The sequence below is a fragment of the Mobula birostris genome, chromosome 12 (genome assembly GCF_030028105.1).
Source record: "Mobula birostris isolate sMobBir1 chromosome 12, sMobBir1.hap1, whole genome shotgun sequence".
Classification (NCBI taxonomy): domain Eukaryota; kingdom Metazoa; phylum Chordata; class Chondrichthyes; order Myliobatiformes; family Myliobatidae; genus Mobula; species Mobula birostris.
Window position 1 is genome coordinate 32373779 of NC_092381.1, and position 27338 is coordinate 32401116.

The 27338-nt window shown below is 38.9% G+C and overlaps 1 protein-coding gene across 4 annotated transcripts in view; it reads left to right on the top strand.

The window, feature by feature from the left end:
* ptprfa (protein tyrosine phosphatase receptor type Fa) overlaps positions 1-24425 on the top strand; it is a 358686-nt gene extending 334261 nt beyond the window's left edge. For all 4 annotated transcript variants that reach the window (XM_072273546.1, XM_072273548.1, XM_072273547.1 and 1 more), the window contains 6 exons: positions 2939-3117; positions 10438-10564; positions 11449-11574; positions 13352-13506; positions 14450-14585; positions 23089-24425. In XM_072273546.1, coding sequence (XP_072129647.1) covers positions 2939-3117; positions 10438-10564; positions 11449-11574; positions 13352-13506; positions 14450-14585; positions 23089-23157 — 792 coding nt within the window. In that variant the 3' untranslated portion in view covers positions 23158-24425. The remainder of the gene's footprint in view (positions 1-2938; positions 3118-10437; positions 10565-11448; positions 11575-13351; positions 13507-14449; positions 14586-23088) is intronic.
* The last annotated feature ends 2913 nt before the right edge of the window (positions 24426-27338 follow it).

Consider the following 27338-nt stretch of genomic DNA (forward strand, 5'->3'; position numbering starts at 1 on the left):
GGAAGATGTGGAATCGATATGGGCAGAGCTGCGTAACACTAAGGGGCAGAAGGCGCTGGTGGGAGTTGTGTACAGGCCACCTAACAGTAGTAGTGAGGTTGGGGATGGTATTAAACAGGAAATTAGAAATGTGTGCAATAAACGAACAGCAGTTATAATGGGTGACTTCAATCTACATGTAGATTGGGTGAACCAAATTGGTAAGGGTGCTGAGGAAGAGGATTTCTTGGGATGTATGCAGGATGGTTTTTTGAACCAACATGTCGAGGAACCAACTAGAGAGCAGGCTATTCTAGACTGGGTATTGAGCAATGAGAAAGGGTTAATTAACAATCTTGTCATGAGAGGCCCCTTGGGTAAGAGTGACCATAATATGGTGGAATTCTTCGTTAAGATGGAGAGTGACATAGTTAATTCAGAAACAAAGGTTCTGAGCTGAAAGAAGGGTAACTTTGAAAGTATGAGACGTGAATTAGCTAAGATAGACTGGCAAATGACACTTAAAGGGTTGACAGTGGATATGCAATGGCAAGCATTTAAAGATCGCATGGATGAACTACAACAATTGTTCATCCCAGTTTAGCAAAAGAATAAATCAAGGAAGGTAGTGCACTCGTGGCTGACAAGGGAAATTAGGGATAGTATCAATTCCAAAGTAGAAGCATACAAATTGGCCAGAAAAAGTGGCTCACCTGAGGACTGGGAGAAATTCAGAGTTCAGCAGAGGAGGACAAAGGGCTTAATTAGGAAGGGGAAAAAAGATTATGAGAGAAAACTGGCAGGGAACATAACTGACTGTAAAAGCTTTTATAGATATGTGAAAAGAAAAAGATTGGTTAAGACAAATGTAGGTCCCCTACAGACAGAAACAGGTGAATTGATTATGGGGAGCAAGGACATGGCAGACCAATTGAATAACTACTTTGGTTCTGTCTTCACTAAGGAGGACATAAATAATCTTCCGGAAATAGTAGGGGACAGAGGGTCCAGTGAGATGGAGGAACTGAGGGAAATACATGTTAGTAGGGAAGTGGTGTTAGGTAAATTGAAGGGATTAAAGGCAGATAAATCCCCAGGGCCAGATGTTCTGCGTCCCAGAATGCTTAAGGAAGTAGCCCAAGAAATAGTGGATGCATTAGTGATAATTTTTCAAAACTCTTTAGATTCTGGACTAGTTCCTGAGGATTGGAGGGTGGCTAATGTAACCCCATTTTTAAAAAAGGAGGGAGAGAGAAACCAGGGAATTATAGACCAGTTAGCCTAACGTCGGTGGTGGGGAAACTGCTAGAGTCAGTTATCAAAGATGTGATAACAGCACATTTGGAAAGCGGTGAAATCATCGGACAAAGTCAGCATGGATTTGTGAAAGGAAAATCATGTCTGATGAATCTCATAGAATTTTTTGAGGATGTAACTAGTAGAGTGGATAGGGGAGAACCAGTGGATGTGGTATATTTGGATTTTCAAAAGGCTTTTGACAAGGTCCCACACAGGAGATTAGTGTGCAAACTTAAAGCACACGGTATTGGGGGTAAGGTATTGATGTGGATAGAGAATTGGTTGGCAGACAGGAAGCAAAGAGTGAGAATAAACGGGACCTTTTCAGAATGGCAGGCAGTGACTAGTGGGGTACCGCAAGGCTCAGTGCTGGGACCCCAGTTGTTTACAATATATATTAATGACTTGGATGAAGGAATTAAATGCAGCATCTCCAAGTTTGCGGATGACACGAAGCTGGGCGGCAGTGTTAGCTGTGAGGAGGATGCTAAGAGGATGCAGGGTGACTTGGATAGGTTAGTGGGCAAATTCATGGCAGATGCAATTTAATGTGGATAAATGTGAAGTTATCCACTTTGGTGGCAAAAACAGGAAAACAGATTATTATCTGAATGGTGACCGATTAGGAAAAGGGGAGGTGCAACGAGACCTGGGTGTCATTATACACCAGTCATTGAATGTGGGCATGGCAGGTACAGCAGGCGGTGAAAAAGGTGAATGGTATGCTGGCATTTATAGCAAGAGGATTCGAGTACAGGAGTAGGGAGGTACTACTGCAGTTGTACAAGGCCTTGGTGAAACCACACCTGGAGTATTGTGTGTAGTTTTGGTCTCCTAATCTGAGGAAAGACATCCTTGCCATAGAGGGAGTACAAAGAAGGGATGGCAGGACTTTCATATGATGAAAGACTGGATGAACTAGGCTTATACTCGTTGGAATTTAGAAGATTGAGGGGGGACCTGATTGAAACGTATAAAATCCTAAAGGGATTGGACAGGCTAGAAGCAGGAAGATTGCTCCCGATGTTGGGGAAGTCCAGAACGAGGGGTCACAGTTTGAGAATAAAGGGGAAGCCTTTTAGAACTGAGAGTAGGAAAAACTTCTTCACACAGAGGGTGGTGAATCTGTGGAATTCTCTGCCACAGGAAACAGTTGAGGCCAGTTCATTGGCTATATTTAAGAGGGAGTTAGATATGGCCCTTGTGGCTAAAGGGATCGGGGGTATGGAGGGAAGGCTGGTGCAGGGTTCTGAGTTGGATGATTAGCCATGATCATACTGAATGGCGGTGCAGGCTCGAAGGGCCGAATGGCCTACTCCTGCACCTATTTTCTATGTTTCTATGTAACATATCATCCAAAATAAGTCACCTCCACAATATAGTACTACCTTACTGTTGCAATTTAAGAATCGGGTTTGATATTTTTCTGGAATAGGTCTTGAATAGACAATCAACTGGACTGTGGCAAGAGCAATTAAATTTTTTTGTCATTTTAAGTTTTCATTACATACTGTATTTAACAAGAAATACTTTGGTGACTCAACCAGAACATAAATACTGACATCAACTGGTTAGGCTGCACAGTCTACTTTGTTTTTGTAAATGTTATGCACACTCATCTCCAGATATTGGATTAACCCATTTTATTGTTTGTTTGCAGCGCCTGGCAAACTCCAAAGCACATACCTCACGATTTATCAGTGCCAATCTCCCTTGTAACAAATTTAAAAACCGTCTTGTGAACATCATGCCATATGAATCCACACGAGTCTGCTTGCAACCAATCCGAGGAGTTGAGGGCTCTGATTACATAAATGCCAGCTTCATTGATGGATACAGGTACTACACCCACTTGTAAAATTGTAACTAAATTAGGGGTTTATTGTTTTCTGTTATTTTTACTCTGAGGGGGAAAAAAGTAACAATAATAAAGGTTTATTTCCCACCTTAGCATATACAGTATTGAAATGTTTTGCAGCCAGTGAAATACAGTGGATTCTGGTTAATTGGAACACATCAGGACCAATACTCTTCAGCCAATTAAGTGTCTGCCCCAATTAGCCAAAATTTTATGGAAGTGGTTAATAAGGTATAAAAAAAGACAAACTACTGTTTAACTTAGTAAACAAATTATGCAATTAAATTACGTACAAAAAAAAGGACACTAGCAATAGTACTACTGTGTTATATAACTGTGTATTGGTACGGAAAAGTTATTGACACAGAAATTCATCCAGTGTACGCTGTTGTATTCTTTTGATTAACTGTAAATGAACAAAATCAGAGCAGACATCTAGTGCAGATAATCGATCCATTATGCAATCTGTTACTTTCTTTGAACCTGATAGTGTTGCATGTTTGTAGCCGAGAAAACCCTTCAGTGTGGCACGATAGAAAAGGCCTATTTCATTGCCATTGTACGCAAAATTTTTGATGCAAGTCAGGGAATTTTGTTGATTTCCATGTTTCTGCACTTACAGTGTCAACACTATCTTTCTTGCCATGTGCTTTCTTGAACTTAATGTGGTGCCGCCATTTCCATCGACCTTCCATTGGGTTAAAATCTTCATGACCAGCTATTTAGCTAGCTCCTCTGACTTTTTTTTAACATTCAGACATGCACACTTCATCCAGTTACAATGGAAAACCATTGACTGCGGTCCTCTTCAATATCTGAACCCCAACCTTCATGCTTTCGTTTTTGGAATGTTCTGTGTTGTCTCTCACGTAATGCCAATTCTTCTTGAAGTGTATCTTGCTGATGAATCAAGCATGCAATTGTAGATTTCGGCACTCCAGTTATCTCTGCCTGCGAATGATGAATGGTGTTAGGTAAATGGCTTTTAATTTGGTCCAGTAGGATAATACCTTCGGATAGTGTCAAATCTTTTTGTGTCATTTTGGCATGGCACATGCAACTGGCACTATTTTTAAAACTGTTCACGCTAAGCACGGTGTAGTTTCTGACATGCATGTGACCTGCACTAGTCAGAAATTGTTCAGTAGCAATATCCTATCCTAATTACACAGCATGGTGTCCCAAATAAATGAAGGGAATCCCACTTTGGAGTGCAATTCCTGTTACACAATAAGGAATTACTGTAGCCAACATCAAGCACAAATGGAAATAAATGAATAAAAATCTTTTGGTGTTTCTGCTTAAGGAATAAATTTTGATCAGGATCTTTGGGAAAACTTATTTCCTCATGCTAGATGATTGTGCACATCATAAGCACATAAGTAAATTAGCAGTAGACCATACAGGCCTAGGCTTACAACACCATTCAATAAAATTGTTGCTTACTCTATACCTCGGCCAAAGAACCATTATGCCCAGAATGAAACCATTCAGTCCATCAAATCCATGACAGTAGGAACAATGCTATCAGTCCCATTTCCCACACCTTCCCCATTGATGTGAAAGTTAATTATCTCTGCCACCAATTCCTTTTTTGAAGCTGATTGACTGTCTCTATTACTTACCCAGAGAGCTCTGACCTTAAATATAATTTTAATGTAAAAAAAGTTCTACCCACAATATTAAATTGAACCAGCTGTTACTGAAACAAATGCCTTCTATTTACACTATTTAGAATTGTCTTGATTTAACATGACCTTTCTTTTAGTCCCCCTAGAAAACCAAACACAATTTCTCCTATCTAATTCAGTACCTGAAATCCTTCATTTTATACTTAACTACCTTGAATAGGTAAAACGCTATTTCAAGGCCATAAAAATGTTGACTGTGCTAAAATTATAGCTGTACAGTGGATTCTGGTTAATTGGGACAGTTGCTTGTTTGGAACAACTCTTAAAAAACCAAAAATGAATCAGGAAAATAGCCAGGATTCCCTTCGTTTTATGTGGGACACTGTGCCACTTAATTGGGGCAGGACACTCTTATCAAACATTTTCTCACTAGCATTACTTGCATATTTGTGTTCAAAAGCAGTGATTTTTGTACTGATAAGCTGGTGAGTAATAAACAGTAAGACAATTTAGAACTCTTTTCCTCACTGCCATTTCAAGCATTCTGGCTTGGAGATGTCAGAAACAGCTAGGAGTGAAGATTAAACTATTTCACTTCTTCAACAAGTTAGGAACTACAGAGAAGTTGAAGGTAAAGACAATCATTTTAAATGTTACAATTAAAATGAAGATTTGAGAACGTAATCGTTGAAAGCACTGTTCCAAGGTAGCTCACAATCTGCACTAGCTGTCTGCACTGATCTTGTTCATTTACATTCAATCAAAGGAATATGCCAAAGTTAAATGAATTCCTCCATCGATACCTATTTGGGAACTAATACCCAGTTTTATAGTACTGTCGTAGTTTTGGTTGTGTTCTAATTCATTCTGTATTTTATTTGTTACTCAATCAAATAATAGTTTGTCTTTTTTGAGCCTTTTGAACTATTTCCATGAAACTTTGGCTAATTAGTGCAGCCTCTGAATTGGGCCAAAACGTACTGGTCTTGGTGTGTCCCAGTTAACTAGAATTCACTGAATATAATGTGATTATGCTGGTAGCATTCTCACTTCTTTGACAGAGAGTTGAGGGTTCAAGTCCTGCCACAGAAATGATACTCTCTATTTTGAACAGCAGGGCTCTACAGAGCTATATCTGAAGACATTATAAAAGTACTCAGCCCCCAACAGTTTTGCTCACATAAATAAATATTACAACCAGAGATCTTGATCAATTTAACTGAGAATTTTTATTGTGAATCACATGCTCCCTTTATTCATGTTACAGCCCCAGAAACAGGGAAAATTGTAAAGCATGAAAAATAAAAAAAAATTGAAATGTCAGCAGTTCAGAAGTATTCATCACCCTTGGCTGAGTACTTAATTGATCCACCTCTCACAGCTATTATAGCCAGTCGTCTTTTTGCATAAATCACTATTAGCTTTACACAATGTGACGGACAAGCTTAGCCCATTCCACCTTGCAAAATTGCTCAAGCCGTGCCAGGTTACTTGGGGAGCAGTGGTGGACAGCAGTCTTAAGATCTTGCCAGAGAAGTTTGTTCGGGTTAAGGTCAGAACTCTACAGGGCCACTCAGGAAATAATTTTCTTTATTTGGAGCCACTCCATGCTTGCTGTGGCTGTTTGCTTTGGGCTGCTGTCCTGCTGAAAGACGAATTTCCTCCCTAGTTTAAGATTTCTGGCAGGTTTTTAATCCAGGATCTCTCTGTATTTAGCAGCATTTATCTTCCCATCAATTCTGACTAGATTTCCAGTATCTGTTGCTGAAAAGCACTCCATTACCTGATGCTACCTCCACCAGACATTATAGTATGAACAGCGTTACCTGGTTGATGTGGAGTATTATAGATTTACACCACATGTATTGCTTTGTGTCAATGCCAAAAAGTTCCACTTCAGTCTCATCTGACCATGTGACCTTCCACATTATTATAGTATCTTCTAAAGGACGCTTTAAAAAGTCTTTACAGGCAAGGATATGTTTTTTTTATTTTAACCAAGGCTACTTCTTTGCCACTCTTGCATAAATACCCATTTTGTGCAAGGCCTTAGAGATGTAGAGCCATGAACTTTATCTTCAGTTGTAGCGACTGATTCCTCCAGCTCACTCAGAGTGACTATTGGCATCACAGTAGCCTATTTTACAAGTGCCATTCTTTTCTGGTGACTTAAGTTTTGAGGGCACCCTGATATAGGCAATGTGGCTGTGGTTTCATATTTTTTCCTTTTTTTTTCTGATTGACTGCACTGAGCTCTGAGGTCTGTTCAGTGCTTTTGAGATGGTCTTGTACCTTCCCCCAGATTTGTGCTTCTGTATTATCATTTTCCTGACTTGCCTTGAATGCGCTTTTGTCTTCATTTTGGTTTGGTCTGTTGAAATTTTACCATTCTATTGGACCTTACAGAGAGAGGGAGTATTTATTCTTATAAATTCTTTGAAAACAGGTGATCCTACATCATGAAATTGGGTGAGTTGGTATACTCCACCATTGTACCTGAGGAAGGTTAGCATAGTAATTATAAAGGGAATGAATATTTTGTCACCTTTATTTTGGTTTTTAATTTTTGGTAAGTTGTTGATAGGTGTTGGAATTTTTCTTTTGATTTGACGTGATTCACAATGTTTTGTAGATTAGCTCAAAAAATCCTGCTTCAAAACATTTTAAGTTTGGAAAATGAGAGTAAAATGTGAAAATGAGTTGTAGGGGCTGAAAACTTTTTCAAGGCACTGTACATTGATAACCTTAACCTCAGTGTGACTGTATGAACAGAAGAAAGCCAACTCAAATATTTGTTTGGAATATTGAATGGTATACATTGCCGTATGAAGTTTCGTATGTTGTTTTTGTATAATAATCCTAGTTCTTTGGAGATCAATACTGTTGTACTGGAAATATTTATGCATTTGTAAAACCCCAGGAGTGTACGATCTAATAAGGAGAAGCGTTCAACTAAGTGTTATTCATGGGCTAATAGTCTGACAAAGAAAACATGACAACTGAGAGTTTTATGGTAGATGTCTCGCTACTCAATATGTTTATATTTACCACCAGCTAATATCCTGACATTTTGATTCTTCTTTCCCTGAGTGCTTTAGACCATCTGTAAAGGTTACAGTATCTATTTCAATTCAGTACAGGAGCTTTAGATCCCACATGGAAAATCAGTTTGAAGTGAATTTTAATTTCTTTTCTAAACTAGTTATCTCGGTCTTTGCTGCAACTGATTTTAGGTGGGTCACAGCTTTTTTTAATTATTTAGATTTTATAAAGACACGTTATGTTCATTTGAAGTATGTACTTAATAAAGCAGATAATTATGGATGATTAAAAAAAGAGGATTTTTGTTACATTGGAGGCTGGGAAGATACCAGTGTTTCTATTAGAGTTCTGCCTCCATCTAGTGGAATAATGCATGAAGTTCAACCAGTTAAGCTTCCTGTTACCATCATGTCCTTTTCTAACCTTCCTGCAGGTTTCTAATGGGAAAAGTGTAAAGTTCAATGACTTAGCATTTTGACTTATAAATGCAAAATCACAAAGTTCCATTTAGTAGCTTGAGTTGATTGGAGGATGAAAATTTGGAAATGGATAGGAAATCATAAAACGGCAAAAATTCAAAAGTTCAGTCAGATTTGAATTTAGAGTACAGTGTGTGGTGCATCATGGTCAATTTTTAATCTCCCATTGTTTTGAATTTACTTCAATAGCTTCAAACTCAGTGTATTGGTCCAATTTACATTTTACACTAAATTTGAAAAGTGAGTTGATTCAGAGAAAGTGCTTAAGGAGCAGGGACAGAATTACCTGGTTAAAACATGTAAATAGGGGCAATCATGTCAGATGAGCCAAGGCAAGGAGGGAGAGAGAGAGAGAGAGACACGCACACGCGTGCACACCCCTTAATGAAGTGACATTTGGTTTTCATAGCCAATACTAAACAGTGATCAGCAGAAACTTAAAAACTGAATTATATGATTGGAATAATAGCATATTCATCAAAGGAAATCATGTTCAAATGCTTACTGTGCTTTGACAGATAAGGTCATGAAAATGCATTCAGTTTTGGCTACATAGTGAAAAATTCAGGTTCTCAAGATGGAGAAATATAAAAAAAACAGATAACTGTCTGATGGTTTATTAGAAATAACCTAACAGAGATATATTAAGTGGTAAACAGTTTGGTTCGTTTAAATGTAGGAAATTTCTTAAAAATTTGCAAAGAAGAATACAAGATTATATTAAAGTGAAGAAAAATTTAATCTATTGTCAAATAAATGTCTTTAGCACAAGAATGATTACTACATTTTACAAACCCCATTTCCAGAAAAGTTGGGATATTTTCCAAAATGCAATAAAAACAGTGATATGTTAATTCACGTGAACCTTTCTTTAACTGACAAAAGTACAAAGAAAAGATTTTCAATAGTTTTACTGACCAACTTAATTGTATTTTGTAAACACAAATTTAGAATTTGATGGCTGCAACACACTCAACAGAAGTTGGGACAGAGGCATGTTTACCATTGTGTTACATCACCTTTCCTTTTAATAACACTTTTTAATCGTTTTGGAATTGAGGATACTAATTGTAGTAGATTTGCAATTGGAAATTTTGTCCATTCTTGCTTGATATAAGACTTAAGCTGCTCAACAGTCCGTGGTCTCTGTTGTCTGATTCTCCTCTTCATGATGCGCCATACATTTTCAATAGGAGATAGATCTGGACAGGCAGCAGGCCAGTCAAGCACACGCACTCTGTGACTACAAAGCCACGCTGTTGTAGCCCGTGCAGAATGTGGTCTGGCATTGTCCTGCTGAAATAAGCATGGACATCCCAGGAAGAGACGTTGCCTTGATGGCAACATATGTCTCTCTAAAATCCGAATATACGCCTCAGAGTCAATGGTACCTTCACATACATGCAACTCACCCATGCCGTGGGCACTGGTGCACCCCCATACCATCACAGATGCTGGCTTTTGCACTTTTCGCTGATAACAATCTGGATGGTCGTTTTCATCTTTGGCACGGAGAACTTGACGCCTGTTTTTTCCGAAAACTAGCTGAAATGTGGACTCATCTGACCACAGCACACGGTTCCACAGTCTTTCGGTCCATCTTTATCTAAAATTTTATGTCCAAAAGATGCCATCATTTCAGAGCACTCTGCCCAGGGACCCATTCATTGCTTTCAATGGAGGTGCCTTTTATGATTTAAATTACCTTTAAATTGTAGCTGTGTTTCCTCCTTCCTGCTGGTAGGTTAATGCTGAATTTGTGTTAAACTTTTCTAGGAGATAATGGGACAAGTTTTGTATTCAGTAGCAACTAATATCAGCTTCGCATTGACTTCAGTAAGATGGTTTTGATTTAGATGAGATAGAATTTCCTGCAGAAATTTGTAGGAGCAGGGGAGATTTTCCATAGCAAAGCCCTGCATGAAATTAGGGCTTTCCACACAGATAGGATCATTGCATAGGTTGTGACAACAATGAGTTAATAAAAACAGTCAGCTAAGTAAGACATACTTTGAGACTTAGCTGGAACTATACTGCAGTAACACTTGAATAATTGCTGGGTGTAGCAGCAAACTTCTTAGCTTATGGTTGAATGGGCTGAAAATGCTGTGCCACGTGTTTCTAACTGGTCTGTTTCTATAATAAACAGGCAGCAAAAGGCCTACATTGCCACACAGGGACCTCTGGCAGAGACCACAGAAGATTTCTGGCGTATGCTATGGGAGCACAATTCCACAATTGTTGTAATGCTCACAAAATTACGAGAAATGGGTCGAGTAAGTAATGCTCATTTATAGTATATTGAACTGCACCAAACATTGAGGGAGATGGTTCGCTGTCTATTTGGTAATTAATAGCTGTGAGTACTACATTTAAAATTCACCAGGATTGACAATCTGATTAATTTGCCCCTCATAGTTTTTAAAGGTATAGTGTGTAATGGAAGAAGTTTGGAAGTGGCTGTTCTCCATATCAATCAATTTTTACTCAGCATCAGTTCCGATGGTATTAGTAGCTAAAATGTTTGTAGTTATTGTGACCTTACTACCTATGAATATGATCACTTTCTTAAATAGTTTATTCCAAACAAAGATGAAAATTACTAATGTTCTTGTAGAAATTACTTGCAAAGGCAGGTTGTTTATCTCAGAAATGGTAGAATACTAGTGAATCTAACACATCAGAAGCCAGCCAAAATATTAAATGCAACACTCTCGGCCTGAAACGTCGACTGTACCTCTTCCTAGAGATGCTGCCTGGCCTGCTGCGTTCACCAGCAACTTTTATGTGCGTTGCTTGAAAATCCAGCATCTGCAGATTTCCTCGTTTTTCAAAATATTAAATATAGTTTTAAGAGCAGTAAATGAGATGTGGAATGCCACTTGTTTGAAAACAATTTTATTTAAAAGTGATCTGCATAAGAGGCAACACAAACACTATACAAGAGGAATTCAGCAAGTCAGGCAGCAGCAATGGTTGACAGTTTGGATCGAGGCCCTTCATCAGTGTTCCCCTGCATAGTGCTGCCTGACTTTCTGAGTTCCTCCCGCACTTTGTGTTCAAAATGCCAGCATCTGCAGAAGATCTTGTGTTTATGTACATAAGGAGTATCTTGTTCATTGTGCTCAGTTTTGCTGATGTCTTGCTTTGTTGTCACCAGGAAAAGTGCCACCAGTACTGGCCAGCGGAACGTTCTGCCCGGTATCAATACTTTGTGGTAGATCCAATGGCAGAGTATAGCATGCCACAGTATATCCTGCGAGAGTTCAAAGTAACAGATGCCAGGGTAGGTATGAACTGTAGTCATATCAATGTTCTGTGGAAATGAGGCTTATTCTGTCAGTTTATACTTATATGCATTATGTGTTATGTTGTCCCCTCAGAGTTTCCAATCTCAGACAAAAATTAATGGAGAGCTAATTTTCTCAACTTTACTGCAGTGCAGTCTGTAATGAAAACATTGATATTCAAAATCAGTTTTCCTTTCCCATTTTTACTTGAATGGCTGTTTTTTTTTAATATAGGTACTGCAAATCTGATTACCATCAAATTTGAGACAAAGATTTTCAAAGTGCTCCAGGATTGTCTCACCAGTGTTAGGTTCAAATATGTAGGTGGCATATAGGATGCACATTGGAGAGCCTTGTTACCTTCTGTATTTGTATTATTCTTGACATGAAAGGCTTAAAATGTACTCAGCAGGTCAGTCTGTGAGCTCTGCTCAAGCCCTTGTCATCTTTTCTGGTTTATTTTCTAGTCTACAGTGGACTTTTTTAGTTTATTATATTCCACTTTTTTGGCTGAGAGCACTGCATTCAACTGTATAAATCTTTGCAAGTATTGGAAAATTTAATTTTTGCAGAGTTTCCTACTGCAGTCAGCATTTAAAAGTGTGCTATAACTATGATGATAATGTACTTTTTGAAACTTGAATTTTTGTTATCCATACTTTACAGCATGAAGCCCATAAGGAGACAATAAATTACATTTATTCATACATTCAGAAATTACATTAGTTTGACAGTATCATGTGATCATGGAAACTTGTATTCCATTTGGAAATGGCAATGCAGTCAAAATTAATATTCATGATAGTGCAAATAATTGGTTAGTCTCATACAGTAGTGAAGTATTAGTACTTGTTTTCTTGATACTTGGTGATTTAAAAGAAGTCAGTGTTTTATGAGCACTGTGTTTTGTGATTTTTTTTTGTTGTTGTCATCCTGTAGCCAAGAAATCTGTTTGTGTCTCGTAACATTTCTATGTGCTACACAATATCAGGTTTCTAAAATCCAATCACTCAACAAAATGGAGAATACCATTCACACACACAGTTACTTTAAGAAATTGGAGTTCACTCCTCTTGGGAGGAGGCCATAGGATATGTGCAGTGTTAGCAGTCATTGTTAGTATCTAATATATGCACACTTTTCTTCTTAAGTACATGTATCACAATCACTCATTACACCTATTTGAGTAGCCTAAGGCTGCCCTGCGAGCAAGCCTACCTCAAAGAGGTTCCACCCCATTAATTAGAAGAGAACTCTTTTGAACATTTTCACCTTGGCAGAAAATTGTATTGAAAACTTTTAATCTAGTATATAACTTTGGGTTTATAGAATATAGAACAGACCGTTTGGTCCACAATGTTATGCCAAACCAATTAAATTAGTAATCAAACGGCCACTAAACTAATCTTCTCTGCTACACAATAAAAAATATCCTTCCATTTTCTCACATTCATTTATTTCAATTTTATTGACTGTCAGGGAAAGACAATGTGGTGGCAGGTTAATGTTTGTATTAATTTTGTCTTTACCAAGTTTGTTTTCTCTCTTTCACAGCAGCACTGCAAAAAGGTTTTGAGTGTACAGATAGTAACTGAATCTGCTGATTCACAGTATTTAAGGCTTCCCTGCTATCTTGAGAGGGTACTCAAGAGAAGAGGGAAAATACATTAACTTACTGGTTATCCACATTTTATGTTTAAACATTTTCACTTCAAATGTGGCCCAGCCTCCAGTTACACTGTTTGTAAGTATTCACCATGGTTTTTAACATAGGATGGACAGTCTCGAACAATCCGACAGTTCCATTTCATTGACTGGCCTGAACAAGGAGTGCCAAAAACCGGAGAAGGATTCATTGATTTTATTGGACAAGTACACAAGACAAAAGAACAATTTGGACAGGATGGGCCCATTACAGTGCACTGCAGGTAAGGATGAACATATTGGTGTTTTAATTCAGATAAATCAACAATTTAATTGCACAACTTACTGTAATGAACTTTAATAAGCTTACTGTAAATGACCAAATTTTCATTCCTATTATACACACTTTCTTCAAGTGGAATACAGAACATAGTCAAGGTCATTGAGTCATTGTTTAACTTGTCTATGCTAACCAAAGTGCTTGACTAACCTAGTGTTATTTACCCATGTTTGATCCCATCTCTCTAAATTTCATCAGGTGTTTGGATTGATTTGGTAGGTCACCAAAGACGCTTAAAAATTTCTACAGATGTACGGTGGAGAGCATTCTGACAGTTGTATCATAATGTGATGGGGAGCCTCCATTGCACGGGATCGCAAGAGGCTGCAAAGGGTTATGGGCTTGGGTAGTTCTATCATATGGGTACGACCATCTCTAACATCAAAGACATCTTTAAGAGAGGGTACCTTAAGAAGATAGCATCCATCATCAAAAACATCGCCATCCAGGACATGCCCTTTTCCTGTTACTGTCACCAGGGAGGAGATTTTGGAGCCTGAAGAGCCACGCTCAGTGATTCTGGAACAGCTTCTTCCTCACTGTCATCAGATTTCTGAATAGTCCATGAAACTCATTCTTCCATTATTTTTGCACTATTTATTTACTTTTTTCATTATAAATGTTTGTCTTTACACTCTACTGTTGCTGCTAAGCACCAAATTTCATGTCATATGTTAGTAACAATAATTTTTATTCTGTTTCTACCCATGTATTTGTCCAAGTTGTCTTTTAGATGTTTGTCCAACTTTAGGACAGATCTGAATTTTATTGTTTCCAATATAATTGTTTTTTATTTTTCCACTGAGACCGTATAGAGTACCTCCCAAGTAAGATGCGTTTAATCAATAAAACTCTGAAGTCTGAAATAAGTTTCTTCTGTATTCTAGTGCTGGTGTGGGACGAACTGGAGTATTCATTACACTAAGCATTGTTCTGGAGCGAATGAGATATGAGGGCGTTGTGGACATGTTTCAAACTGTGAAGACCTTACGAACACAGCGGCCTGCAATGGTTCAGACAGAGGTGGAGTATTTAGTCATTGCTAGTAAAATACAGTGTAAATAAATGCTTCGAAAATAACAGGTGTTTCAAATGTATCAACCTTGCCTTACTATTATTTAATTGAGTGGCATGACCATTACTGAATCATTGACTGGAAACTGAATTGAAATAGCTACAGTCACAATGTGGCTATGAAAGCAGGTCAGATGCTGAGAAACCTGTGGCAAGTAACTCACCTCCTGACTCCCAAAAACCTGTTCACCAACTACAAGACTCAGATCAGGTATAAGATGGATGAGCACAGCTTCAACAAGCTCAACACCGTATATGACATAGTGGTCTTCTTGATGGCATCCCATCCACAACTATTCACTCTCTCCACTGTGAATGGGACAGCAGCAACAGTTTGTACTATCTATAGAATACACTGTAGCAACTCACCAAAACTCCTTAGACAGCACCATCAAAACCCATAATCTTTACTGCTGAGAAGGACGAGGGCACCGTAATCATGAGTACACTAGCATCTAGAAATGCCCTCCATGCCACACATAATCTTGAAAATATATTACCTTTCCTTTACCATCAAGGGGCGAGATCCAGCATTGTACAAATGCCAGCCCTCAAACCACCTTCAATCAGCAGCTCATCACCACCTTCCCATGAGCAATTAGGAGTGGGAAATTAAATTATGGCTTCAATCCATTTCCCCAATTAAATGAAAAAATTTGCAAATGTAACTTGCCGTGATCATCATTTTATTTCATAAACTCTCGAGTTGTTTGATCATAGAAAATACGATGTCATTGAGATCCTGAATTGTGTTAACTAAATTTGCTAGACTTTTGTCAGGATTACTGTCCTATCTATCTGAAGAAGATACTGGGATATACACAGATCACTTACAGGAAATGTACAATACCATATAGCAGTCTTTATAAAGTGACCACCCCTTTTCTGCTTGTTCAAGACCGGTCTTATCCTTCAGTTCATCACTAGCATTGAGCCAAGTTGATATTTAGGCTATGTTGATTATTGAAGCGCGTCCTTTTCCTTCAAATTTGTGCAGTATTAACGTACTGTATCTATTCTTATATTGAACAGCAAGCCACTCAAGTCTGCTGCTTTCCCACTCATAAAGTTCCTCTTATCTTGAACAGGTCCTGTACAGTGAATTTTAGGAAATCAGCTCCCATTCATTCACCACAGCCTGGTAGAGTCTTTGATCATCAATTGCCACTTAAATGTTTTAAATGCTGAGGTGTCCCAAACCAAAACAGCTGTCAAAATAACTTTGTCTCTGTTATTAAAAAATATTGATAATCTGTTACAACTTGCGGTAATAACAGACTCTTTTCAACTTAAAGCACAAACACAAGAAAAAACTTACAATTAAAGGGCTTTATAAGGCATTGGTCACATTGCATATCAAGTATTGTGAGCAGATTTGGGCCTCTTATCTAATGTGCTGATATTGGAGAGGGTCCAGAAGTGGCTCACGAGAATGATCCCAAGAATGAATGGATTAATATGTGAGGTGGTTTTGATGGTTCTGGGTCTATACTCACTGGAGTATAAAAGAATGAGGAGGGATCTTATTGAAAATATTGAAAGGCCTGAATAGAGCAGACATAGGGATGATGTTTCTCATAGTGGGTGAGTCTAGGACCAGAAGGGTACAGCCTCAAAATACAAGGATAGTGATTTAGAACAGAGATGGGGAATTTCTTTGGCCAGAGGGTGAATCAGTGGAATTCAAGTCATTGGGTATATTTAAAGTGGAGGTTGCTAGATTCTTGATTAGTAAGGGCATCGAAGGTTACAGGAGGAAGGCAGGAGAATGAGGTTGAGAGGGATAATAAATTAGCCATGATCGAACAGCAGAGCAGATTTGATGGGCCAAATGCTCTTATGTCTTACGGTTTGAATAGATTTGAATTAAATCAAAAACATATGTAAATCATTCAACATTTTTCCTTCTGCCTTTCGGCCATTCTTCTCTACTTAAATGAATGGAGTCACTATACATGTGCTAGGTTTAACCTGAAACAGGTTCAGTGGGCAAATTGAATTGACTTTATGACTTACATCTTTCATATACATGAAGAGTAAAAATCTTTATGTTAGGTCTCCATCTAAATGTGCAATTGTAGTCACCGGATAGTCAATATAACATAGAAATACAGTTGTGTCAGCATGAATTAAGCAGCCTGGTGGAAGAAGCTGTCCTGGAGCCTGTTTGCCCTGGCTCTTATGCTGTGGTACCATTTCCCAGACAGTAGCTGCTGGAAAAGTTTGTTGTTGGGATGACTCAGGTCTCCAATGATCCTTTGTGCCCTTTTTACACACCTGTTTTTATAAATGTCCTGAATACAGGTTTCCCTCGCCATCCGAAGGTAGAGTGTTCCTATGAAACTGTTCGTAAGCCGGAATGTCGTAAAGCGAAGAAGCAATTACCATTTATTTATATGGGAAAAATTTGTAAGCGTTTGCAGACCCAAAAATAACCTACCAAATCATGCCAAATAACACATAAAACCTAAAATAACAGTAACATGTAGTAAAAGCAGGAATGATATGATAAATACACAGCCTATACAAAGTAGAAATACTTCTCTACAATCATTTCCTGCATTGTTCTCCATAGTGAAAATCTCACGCAAGCGCACTCGGCAAAAACACTCTCTCCAGTAACCTTTAAGCTATGAAGCTGCCAAATTATACCAAATAACACCTAAAAATACACAGCCTATATAAAGTAGAAATAATGTATGTACGGTGTAGTATCACTTACGGGAATCGGGAAGACATCGGGCACACTGATGATGGTATGTTAGGCTGAGTCGTCGGAGGTTGGGGTGGTGCAGTAGTCCCCACGCTCCAGGCTTCCAACCGATACCGATCCGCGAAGCATGCAGGGATGCAGCGGTGGCCGAGGTGCACCCAACACATCTTTAAGAAAAAAGCCGAAATAAACAAACTAATTAATTAGGTGCCGCCCCGCACGTAAATGTCGGCCCAGATCAGAGGCAACGCAGTTCGAAAAGCGGGGGACACCTGTATTGGGAAGTTCACTTCTACAGATGCGCTGGGCTGTCCGCTCCACACTCTGCAGAGTCCTGCGATTGAAGGAAGTACAGTTCCCATAGCATTCAGGATGCTCTCAATTGTGCAACTATAGAAAGTCCTTAAAATTTGGGGGGCCATACCAAACTTCTTCAACCATCTGAGGTGAACGAGGCACTGTTGTGCCTTTTTCACCACACTCCTGGTATGTACAGGCCACATGAGATCCTCGGTGATGTTTATGCCAAGGAATTTAAAGCTGTTCACCCTCTCAACTCCAGATCCATTGATGTCAATAGGGGTTACCCTGTCTCCATTCCTCCTGTATTCCACAACCAGCTCCTTTGTTTTTGTTGCAATGTAGAGGGAGAGGTTGTTTTCTTGACACCACTGTGCAATGGTGATGATTTCCTATCTGTAGGCAGCCTCATTATAATTTTGAGATTAGGTCAATCAGTGGAGTGATGTCAGCAAATTCAATTAGCAGATTGGATCTGTGGGTGGCGACACAGTCATGGTATACAGACAGCAAAGGAGGGGGCTTAGTACACAGCCCTGAGGGGCACCTGTGTTGAGGGTCAGAGGAGCAGAGGTGAGGGAGCCCACTCTTACCACCTGCCGGCGATCTGACAGGAAGTCTAGGATCCAGCTGCACAAGGCAGGGTGAAAGTCGAGGTCTCTGAGCTTCTTGTTGAGCCTGGAGGGAGTTATGGTGTTGAATGCTGAACTGTAGTCAAAGAACAGCATGCTCACATAAGCAACCCTCTTCTCCAAATGTGTAAGAATGGTGTGTCGAGCTGTGGCCATTGCGTCGTCTGTCGATCAGTTGTGTCGGTAGGCGAATTGTACGGGGTCCAGTGTGGGTGGTAGCAAGCTGCAGATGTAGTCCTTGACCAGCCCCTCAAAGCATTTGCTTATTATTGAGGTGAGTGCAACAGGACACTAGTCGTTCAGACAGGTTACTGTGGTCTTTTTAGGTACAGGAACAATGATGGATGTTTAGAAGCAGGAGGGCACTTTACATTGGGAGAGGGAGAGATTAACAATGTCTGTAAGCACACCTGCCAGTTGTGCCATGCAGATCCTGAGTACTCGCCCTGGGATGCCATCTGGCCCCGCAGCCTTGCGACTGTCCATCTGCTGGAAACACCTGCGTACTTCGGCCTCAGAGATGACCAAACTGCCGGTCGCATCATCAGTTGCTCCTGAGGAGCTCAGTATTGGCAACATTGAATTGAGCATAAAAAAGATTTAGCTCATCTGAGAGAGAGGCATTGATGTTGGAGACTCCTCTGCATTTTGCTTTGAAGTCTGCGATGGTGTGCAGACCTTGCCATAAGCTGTGTGTGTTGTTGGTGGAAAGTTGAGTCTGAATCTTGTCTCTGTGTTGTTGTTTTGCTGCTTTGATAACCTTGCACAGATCGGGACTGCGTTTCTTGAGCTCTTGCTGATTACCGGCAGGGTAAGCTCTCTCTCACATGGTGAGTGCTGCTCGCACAGAACTGTTGATCCAGGGTTTCTGGTTTGGAAAGACCCTGACCAATTTCTTGGGGACAACACCTTCGATGCACTTCCGGATGAAACTCGTGACTCTTTCCGTGAACTCAGAGACACCTTCATCATAGAGGACATTCCAGTCAATGTCATCAAAGCAGTCCTGCAGCATGGAGGTCAATTGGTCAGACCAACATTGCACTTTTTTAACTATGGCCACCTCTTGTTTCAGCTTCTGCCAGTCCTTTAGCAACAGCAAAATGGAGGAGTGATCTGATTTTCCAAATTTGGGGGGCGCGGAGGAGCACTTTGTAAGGGTTGAGGAAGGGAGAGTAGTAGTGGACAAGAATGCTTTCTCCCCATGTGCTCACTTGGATGTCTTGGCAAAACTTCGGAGAGACTTTAGTCAGCGATGATCTATTAAAATCATTGGCAACGATGAAGACAGCCTCCAAGTATGCAGTTTCCGGGTGCTGATGGTCTCATACAGCTCCTTGAGAGCGAGGTCAGTATCAGCCTGTGGAGGAATGTACACAGCTGTGAACTCCCTAGGCAGCCATAAAGGTCTACACAGTTGCACCAAGTACTACAGATTCAGGGAACAAAACAATTTGAGGGCATGCACATTCTGGGGGTCGCACCAGGCATTATTGACCATGAAGCATACCCCTTCTCCTTTACTCTTCCCAGAGAGGTTTTTACACCTGTCTGCCTAGAACAGGGAGAACCCAGAGGGCTCGATGGCATGATCTGGTATCTCCTCTGTCAGCAAGGTCGCCATGAAGCACAGAACATTGCATAACATTGTTTCCCGCTGACAGGAGATTCTGGCTCTCAGTTCACACAGTTTATTGTCCAGGGACTGAACGTTGGCCAGGTGTATGCTAGGGAGCGACGGCCGATTAGCGCGCTGTCTCAACCTCACCAGGACGCCGGCCTTTCTCCCTCACCTCTGACGCCACTTTCGAGGTAACAGCTGTGTAGTAGGTGAGTCTCCCATTGATCGTGCAAACGGGATATCAATGTCAGAAGGTAAATGCCATCTGCCGGCGTTCAGGAGAGTCAGTCTATCATACCTGATGTGACTATCGGCTACTTGAACAAGAAATACGAAGGAAATTGCAGAAATTATAAGTATACTGTAAAGTTGGAATGGAGCTCATAACGTGGCCGCCATATGTGGTGCCATCTTGGTAGGATCCCACCTACCAAGTTGTCCGACACTTTCTAATTAATTGCAGCACTTTATGCATCACTGTTGGACTCCATAGAGTCCAATGTTTGGTTGCAATCAGGAATTTCACATTAAGCTGTTACACTTAGTTCAGGGCTTCCCCATTTGTCCAGATGTCCCAAATTTCCTCATAGTTACAAAAGCCATGTAACAACAGTCTAGCCCAAAACTGCCACCATTTCTGTGGAAAATCATTTGTTTCTCAAAGATAATTGTATTATAAGATCAGGTAAGAATCTCCGATATTGAATTGACTTTATTTCTTGCATCTTTCACATACATGAGGAGTAAAAATCTTTACATTATGTCTCCATCTAAATGAGCAATGTGCAATTTATAGTAATTTGTTATGAATAGTATGTAAGTCAGGACAGTCAGTATAGCATAGAAATACAACTGTATCAGCGTGACTTAATCAGTCTGGTGCAGTCTATATGCAGCCAATTTTTCAAAAGTACCCTTCACAAATAACAATTTGCCTGATAGAATTTATAGCAATTTATTTCACTTTAATTTGAGTTATACCCCCTGAATGGAGAATCTGTAAATTTATTCAAAAGTAGTTGGTTGCTTGAAAAGGGAGTATTGAAGGATATTATGAACAAGCAAAACCTTAGCAAGCCTGCCTTAGATCCCATGTGAATTAACCTTGTAAACAATCCACCATGTGCAATCTTGTTAAATATTTTACTGAAGTCCAACACACACAAAATACTGAAGCAATTCAGAAAGTCAGACAGCATCTGTGGAGGGGAATAAATAGGTGTAGATTGGGGAACTTGAAAAGGAAGAATCAGAATTGGGAGGAAAATTGATTTTATGACTTTTAATAGTTATATCATTTTTATAGAATCACAGCAATAGGAGAACTCAAGAAAGCCAACTGATTCCTGCTTGCTTCCCACTGCTTGTATCCCTGTAACACCGTTCCCCTCCAACCACAAAATATTTTTTGTATATTTTTCCTTTTCAATTTTTTTGGATGAAAGAACATATAGATAAAAGCTGTAGAAACCATATACAAGAATAATATATGGTTATACAGCCATATATAAGACATAAGTGCAAATCAATGGCAAGATGACTCAATAAAGTACTACATAAGGGTTATGAAGAAAAATTAGAGCAGATGGAATTTGGGTTAATTGATGACTAGGATTAGCAAATAGACAAAACAGAAAAACAGGTAGTTTTCAGCCTGGGAGGCTATAATGCATGGGATTTCAGCTGTTCACAATATATTTCCATTTGGATGAAGGGACCATATGAAATATATCCATGTATACTTAGTATACCAAATGAGGTGTCTGTGTTGGTTGTCAGAAAATACATGTTTTAGATGGGCTAGATAGGCTTCAAAGAATGAGTGACAACGTGGTGGGTGGAAATGTAACGAAGTCATCCACTTTGGATGGAGATGATGGTATTCAGAGTGATGTGAGTGTCACTGATAGAATTAGGTTGAAGATGATGGTATTCAGAGTGATGTGAGTGTCACTGATAGAATTAGGTTGAAGATGATGGTATTCAGAGTGATGTGAGTGTCACTGATAAAATTACTGCGCAAGTACAGCCTTTATTTCAAGCATATTTGAGTACAAGAGTAGAGATATTTTACTGGAATTTTGTAGGGTCACAGTGAGGCAGCATTTGGAGGAATGGGTTCAGACCTGGCACCTCCCCAGAAGGAAGGAAATTCCTTTTGCACCAAACTAAATGGTGCTGTATCCTGTTTGAAGAGCTTAAGCAGACTGGTTATATTATCTCTAGAAAAATAAGAGATAAAGTTACTGACAAAAAGCAAAATTCTTAAAGGGCTTGACAGAGGTCAGGACTGAGTTGAGAAGAAATTTCTTCAAACAGAGGACAGGACATCTTCAGAATTCTGTATCCGGAAGGGCGGTGGAGACTTCTTTGCTGAATATGTTATAGACAAGGATCTATATTTTTATGTTTATTGAGGGATCAAGGGATGTAGGGTTAGTGCAGGAAGGTGATGATTAAATGATCAACACTGATACTATTGAAAGATGGAGCGGGCAAGTCAGGCTAAATGGCTCAGTTCATCTTGTACTCCTTATGTTCTCTTGCATGTTAAAGGGCCTCAGTCACTGTAACCATATTGAGAAAATGTGCAATTACTCATAGCATATGCTGAAAAGTGTGTATCTAATCTGTCACGTTTCCACAGAAATTAACATTTTTGCTCAAACTAATTTCTTTATTGTGCTAAAATACTTACGTTAAGCAAAACACCTCCTTAAAAAAAGTACTTAAAGTCAACATTAACATTGACTTTGAGGGACATTTGTCTTCTATGATACTCACTGGTTTTTAGATTTATTGTGTGCTTCAAAACTGTAGAACATGATCATCTTCTGGTTTTTTTGAGAAGCTTGGATAGAGTATTGGAGGGGAGTCATCAAATAGATCTTTACCTAACAGGCCTGGGCTACATCATTGTTGAATCTTAGTTAATATTATGGTCAGAAAGCTGTCCATTATTGCTAGGAATAATGAGAATTTGTTTTCCTATCTCTTTGGAAGTGAGTGTGACCATGATATTTTAACTTCACTGTATTTTATTAAGGTACATTTAGTAATATCCCATGTAATTTATTGAATTCTGTTTGGCTTCCATAAATATTTAATTCTAATAAATTTTTTTTGGTTTTCACAGTGTAATAAATGGAGATATTGTACTGAACATCATTCTGTATCTTTCCACAGGACCAGTACCAGTTATGTTACCGAGCCGCACTGGAGTACCTTGGAAGCTTTGATCACTATGCAACGTAACTTCTAGCACCCAATCAGAACATGTGACTTTCAGGACCCAGAAATGATTTTTTGAGCCATATCATATTAAATCATTGTTCAGTTATTCTGTACAGTGAATTGTCAAAGATGTAATGATATCAGCAACTCTGAAACTCTCTCATGATTCTTGGACTGATCAAAAACTAAGGTGACTTGCGTTAATTCCAAATGAATGGGATAATTTTCAAATTTCAAATCCATTCTATTTTGCATGAGATTCCCTTTTTTGATTATAATTTTAGCGCAAGTACAATGGATCAATTTACTTTTGGGTTTTAACTGGGGTGCCATTTTATAAACCTTTTTATTAAAATTGGTCATTTTTTCTGGCAAAATTGAATCCCTTATGTTGTAAATGCCTTTTTATTTTGTAATCAGTTAAGTTTTTATATTCTTTCTGCTGATTTAAAAGTACCTTATGTTTGCAACAGAGCTGCCCATTTTAGTGCAGCTCTGTATTTAATCCTGGTGACTGGAATCTTAACCACTGTTCTGATTATAGCTTCTGATCTCCTACTAGGGATAGACAAATCAACCAGAAGTTTAATCTCTTATATGAAAGTGTCTTCTCTTCAGATATCATACAATACAAAACTATTAATATTGAATAAAGCAGGAGCCTGGTGCTGTTAGATGAATTTAATAAAAAAAAACAAGGATACATTTTGGTTTTGTACAGTTTCTTAAAATGACCAATTTGATCCTTTCCTTGTTTTAAAAAACAAATAAAAAAGTTAGAAAAATACTCAATACCTAACATTCTGTTCAATCTGTTGGAGATGAATTTAAACTGGATCTCAACCAACTTGATGTAAACACTGCAACGCACCTTGGTACAAACCTCCGATCACCTACCCAGAGAAGAGCTGGGGACAACAACCCTATTCCTCACCAAGCAGATCAGTTGGTCTCTGTTCCATAGTGATTATTCTGTGGGAGTCAAGACTGCTGACAAATAGCTTGAACTTTCCAGTGAGCTATTATGGAGGGTCAATGTTCTGTGATGGTATAATCTTTTGTAATCTACGGAGCTGATGCAGTAGGGAGACTGCGTGTGGAATAGGGAAAGGTGGTAGATGAATGCCAAATATAATCAGTCAATGATATAGACAGTAACCTGATTTGAAGGGATTAAATTGTTTGGAACAAGCTCATTTTTACCTTGTGTATGCATAGTGCTGTAGGGGTTACTCTGTTGTATACACAGTCTGTTTTCTATTTGTTAATAAATGATATCATCATTGGAAGAGTCTTGATGTTAATAAAGTTCAGTAATCGGGTTTTATACAATGTGGCTTCATTGGGGATTTTTTACGTATTTTTTCATTCTTGGAAATTAAATCATCTTTAATCCAATATTTTGGTTTAATGCAGATTTAAATACATAATTATCAGGAACAGTTAAAGTGGAACGAAAGACCACTGCTACTGAAGACATAGTTAAATCATTCATGAAGAAAAATTTGTTGGGGAGGCAAGTTGATTTCCATGTGGGTTATTATATTAACACAATTTGTACAGATTATTGACTTGTTTGAAAGTAAATATTGTCACACCCCATCATGTGGATCTAAAATCTATGTCATTCAAGTCAGGGGCAAAGTTCTCAAGGGAAATGGTGTGTCTGGAGATGCATGAACACCCCAACTTACCCCCTCACCTCACAACATATTGTCTTAATACACCCAGTTTTGCATTTTACTTTCTGCTTCTCTTTGGAAATCACAGGAGGGACATTTAGCTTAGATTGCAAGCAATGAGCTGCTGCAAGAGTATTAACTATTCTTTGCCTCACTACCCAAAGAACATTCACATTAAAGTCAATGGAAGCAATTGTTGGTCACTAAAAGTATCACCATTGCAATCACAATCATTTAACACTGGTGACCAAAAAAGAAGTCCTCCCTGTGATACAGATCTAAGTTTTGACAGCATTACTTACACCCTCGCCTTGTTCTCTTTTTTTTACATTTGCTTGCTCGAAACAACGAGTAGCATTTTGACACAATGACCCTGATAAATCTTGACAGTTCCATATTTAACTGCAAGCCTATACTCATGAATGCAGCACTCCCAAAAGTACTGGCCGAGATCCACTACCAATTTCACCAGCATTTACACAGTGGAATTTGATTTTGGATCCAGTGATAGCTGGGAAAAGATCCAACAGCACAGTTACTTTCATAGAAATTATACTGTTCCAGTAAAGAAAGGTAAGTCTTTTATTACTTGTGTACAGGTATAATGTTTTAATTGTTTTTAGGGTGATACTGCTTTTTCATCATTTTAGTATTTTTAAAAATCTTTCAATACATTTTTATTAGTCTTTAAAAGTTTCTGACTGCTGGATATTCAGAAGTATTGATTATTCAAATTGTTGAAAATTGAAAGAAGGTCTGGAAGACCAGTGGGGACACTAGTTACCCCAACCATAAGCTGTTTCAGCTGCTTCCACCTGGCGAACACTACTGCAGCATTAAAGCCAGGACCAACAGGCTATGGAACAGCTTCTTTCTACAACCCATTAGACTTTTAAATTCCCATGTCCATACATTACAACAGAGTCATAACACACAGATTTTTACTCCCTCACATTGTAGGATGGATGTAAGACTTAAATAAATTCTAATTCTAAAGTGGGAAACTTTATAGTCTATCAAACCTTTTCAAAAAATATTTATGACCATGCTTGGTCTGGTCCATCAAGTTATCCAATTACATTGTTGGAAATTTACTGCTGTCCAAAGTCCCTTTGCTTTACTTCAGGACTGTCTCAACCAGGGATATTAGCTTTCCAGATTTGAGGCAAGTACATTCAAGATGGTGGGAAATGCAAGTGGTGTGTACAGGCAACAGGTCATGCTCAAGAAAATGTAGGCCATTTCTCCTAACAACTAAGACCATTCTATTTTGCCCATCATTATTCAAAGAGTGACTGGTGGAGAACTGAATGTTAATTTCCCCTCTCCTCCTTGGCCATAAATTTGGACAGTAAATCATAACTCCTAAATGATGCAACCTTACACAGCAAAGACTGAGAATGAAACCTCAACCCTTCTGGACTTCATTCAGCAGAACAGTGAACAGTACTGCAAAACATTAGGCCATTAAAATAGATTTGACTGTTGAATTTAAAAACAGTGATTAATTTGCTTAAATGTGATTATCAAGGTAGTATAGCTTTAGTTAAATTTATCATTTCTATATTTTTAATGTAAAACTTATCAACTGGTTCCAGGCAAAGTACTGCTTTGTAATCCGTTGATGTTTTACCAGATGGTGTGAAACCAATCTGTTGGTGACCCGCAACTCTGAAAGTCCTACTATAGTTTGTTCCACCGTTAAGGACTCCGTGCTTTTCATGTCTCTGCTCCTTGTTGAATTTAGACAGAAACTTCAACCTTTCAGCAAAGATCGAATATGTAAAGGTTCACAATTGTTATATATTTTGAAAATATATTTTGCTTATAATCAACCTGTCCACGTTCTATTGTCAGTGTTCTATCCTATGACTCAAGGCAATGTTATCCGCCGTATTGAACGTATGTCCACAGATCACAGTTGATCATGATAGAACACAATTTTATCAATAAATGAGATCTGATTATTCTGCTGCTTTCCAGTAGAACTGGGTATTGTCTGATATTATTCCAGTCCTTGTTTGGTACTTTATACTACACACTAGGATAAAGTTGCAACAACACTTTTTAGTGGTGTTTTTAACAACGGGTGTGGAAAGGATCACAGGACGTAGTCGAGAGAATTAAGTTGTTTCCACGACAGTTCTGTGTGTTCTGAAGTTCTTGGTGAGGCCAATGCAGTATAGGATGTGTCTGAGAGGAGCTATTCAAGCATACTTCATGAGACCCACAACATCAATATGACTGCTGCCTTTGGGGCCAGTGTGCTTGGAGGTAACAGCATGGTTTATTCCTGTCATGGAACAGGTGGTGCAGGCATCCATTGCGTTCTCATGGAGACATAACTGCACATGCTGTAATCTGGAACAACAAACTTTCTGCTGAAGGAACTCAAGGATTGAACTATTGACCTACTGAGTACCTCCAGCAAACTGTTCATTACAACACACATAAAAAAAATGCTGGTGAATGCAGCAGGCCAGGCAGCATCTGTCAGAAGAGTTGTCGATGTCCTCGTGT